Source organism: Poecilia reticulata, linkage group LG23 (genome assembly GCF_000633615.1).
Source record: "Poecilia reticulata strain Guanapo linkage group LG23, Guppy_female_1.0+MT, whole genome shotgun sequence".
NCBI classification, from domain to species: Eukaryota; Metazoa; Chordata; class Actinopteri; order Cyprinodontiformes; family Poeciliidae; genus Poecilia; species Poecilia reticulata.
This window is the reverse complement of record NC_024353.1, coordinates 12,787,947-12,790,777: the sequence shown is the minus strand read 5'-3', so window position 1 is coordinate 12,790,777 and position 2,831 is coordinate 12,787,947. Positions and strand designations below refer to the sequence as shown.

Genomic DNA, 2,831 nt, shown 5'->3' with positions numbered 1-2,831 from the left:
GTGACCCGCGTCCGGGCGAGGGAAAACGAAGTCCAAAGTTTGTGTCTATCATAAGAGGTCTTCAGGCTGCACTTTGTCTGGTTCCTCACCTAGGACCTGTCTGCCTTGGGTGACCCTACCAGGGGCATAAAGCCCCAGACAGCATAGCTCCKAGGATCATTGGGACACTCAAACCCCTCCACCACGATAAGGTGGCAGCCCAAGGAGAACCCAAGTGAAAACATGTTTTCACTATTCACAGAGGAAGGTCAGGGAAGGTTCTCTACCAACTTTGCTTCCTCATTTCATGCCATCATTAAGTGTCCATAAGAAGCAGAATATATTAACCTTTTTTAATCAATGAGCTTACATCAAATTAAAATTACAATGAATTTAATGTGATGTAATGTTGCTCTTATGAATGAAATATATTGAGCTGTAACACCAGCAAATCCATGAAGTGTTTGAAGTAAAGTCACAACCCAAAGTAGCTTTCATAGCTGATAAAAAGCACCAACAGAGACAGATACATGTGTCACTTCAAAGGAAAGATATTCTACATCTTTCCTGTATGTCAGCTTAGTAATGCAGGTGACAGGGGCAGATGTGACTAAACTTAGATGAAAGGAAATTGTGAATCCCGTTTTATTTAACACATCACCATGTAATGAGGATCTGTTCAGTTTCGATTCTATTGTTTTAGTCTTAACAGCAACTAACTCTTAGCAACAGATAAGAGACAAACTCAGAGACAACCCAGTTACCCTCTCTCTTCTATTGACATGAACAATTCGGTATTGTTCACGTCGATTACAGAAATTGATGACATTGACATTCGAAGAAAATCCAGGGACTATATCAGTTTATTTAAACCAAGATTAGGTTAGAAATGCACAGTTAACTTCTTCTAAGTGCTGCAAATACTGCAGAGTAAATATTGTGTGAAAGGCAATACCCTGGTAGATGAGGTGGTGGTGACAGTAGTGACAGTGGTAGCTGGGCTGCCAGGGAAGGTGCTGTAATCTGAGCCGCCAGTATAGTTAGAGGCCTCACTCATGATGCTCATGGGACGCTCTTTCTTATCTGTGCTGCTTTCCTGCTCTGCTGAAGCCTTTGGAGCTGGTCTGAAAAGAGGCACAAGACAGAAAGTGCATTTGAACATGTTCTGAAAAAATGTTTAAAATATATCATACACACTGACAATTATTTTGGCTGATAAAGTTATCATTTGTAAAATGTTATGTGAGGAAAGCAAGCATAGAAAAATAAATAATTATTATAGTTGCTTAAGATCACAGTTATCCTTGAGTTCAATTCAAGCTTGAAAATATGTAAACGCCACGTCTTTTTAACAAAGAAAGTTGTTCGCCAAGATTCGGATTGAGCTTACAGATCTAAACATGTTTTTTTTTTATTTGCTTATAAAACAGGGATCCATCTCGAATCTTTGGAACCATGTCAGATTGAATATACAAAAAAACCAGTATGTCCATATATACCCTAATTTTATTATTTAAACAGATTAGACTAAAGACTGGGATAAAGCCAAATCATAGTCCTGCTAGCAATTGAGCATCTCTAGCCTTTGATGCAAAAATCAATAAATAATAATAATAATAATAATAATAATAATAATAATAATAATAATACTTTATTGATCTAGCACACAATAAAAAAGGGGAGAGGGGGTCAGTGTTGGGCCTTGATGAGTATTGTGGACACTCGGCCTCATACACAACAACCCAAAGCAGACTGTTACTGACACATTTCTATCACAACATGGATCATCTTTTTCTGTTTTGTCTTAGAAGTTCTAGCTAGACTGATTCTTTAATGGGACTGGACAACATGAACCAGTCTCCCCACATTAGATACTTGGGTAAGATGTGGTTGGCCAGGACTCTGTCATTCATTTTATGATTTCCCATTCTTTAACCATTTAGGGCAGCGTCTTACTGATAAAGATCTAAATACTTTGGTTTGTTTGTTGCTTTTTTTGCTTCCCACCCTTTAGCATAATAGATAAAGTATTTATTTGCTACTTAATATAACCTGGTTACCATCAGGTGACACAGAAACAAAATAATCAAGATCAGCTTTCTGATCTTTTAGAGGTCATAAAGCTGTGCCTGACTGGTGTTTGTGCTGTGTAGTGACTGGTCACACTACCAAGCTGACAGGATTGCTGCCAATCTTTAAGTCTTCATTTGCCTGCAAAATAACCCAGGACTGTTGTAAACCAATTACCCTGCACCTTCATCTCATCACAAAGAGCCCTGCTTCATTCTCTTAATGAAATTCTCACTGCTGGGACCATTTAAAAGTAAGCAGAGCAAAGTGAAAGACAAGAACGTCTGGCATGAACAAACATGAACAAAGATGTATGTGTGTGCCAGAGGGATAAGCTATAAATAGAGGTAAAGAAAGCAGAAATCCAGAATGGAGGACGGAGATGGTGCCTGAATCCAGCTATTAGTCTGTGATTGATGACTTAGACATATGCTTCTATTTTTAATCAATTACTTTTCAACACGGTCTGACAAACTAGGAAAAATCTATTGCTTTTTGGCCCTAATTGAGTAGAGGGACAATGTTCGAAGATGATAATATAAGTTGCCTAATGGGATTAAAACAACCAAGTGACAGCTTTGCCTACAAGTTGGAATTTAGGCAGATTGAATCAACAATGAGAGCAAACAGTGGCTTCAATCTCATTAGTCATTAGTATGATAAATGTTACTTCACTTGCTTACTTCTGATTTAAATTAATAATATGAATCAGTTTATTCTTCTCATTATTTATTATTTCAATGAGACTATTATATGTATATATATATATATATATATATATA

At 37.2% G+C, this 2,831-nt stretch overlaps 1 protein-coding gene across 16 annotated transcripts in view; it reads right to left on the bottom strand.

The window, feature by feature from the left end:
- LOC103459572 (pleckstrin homology domain-containing family A member 5) overlaps window positions 1-2,831 on the bottom strand; it is a 190,252-nt gene that overhangs the window by 102,396 nt on the left and 85,025 nt on the right. For all 16 annotated transcript variants that reach the window (XR_001776212.1, XM_017302818.1, XM_017302817.1 and 13 more), the window contains one exon: window positions 935-1,103. Coding sequence is in view for 15 of the 16 variants with exons in the window: in XM_017302818.1 (XP_017158307.1) it covers window positions 935-1,103 (169 nt within the window). In the remaining variant the exon portion in view is untranslated. The remainder of the gene's footprint in view (window positions 1-934; window positions 1,104-2,831) is intronic.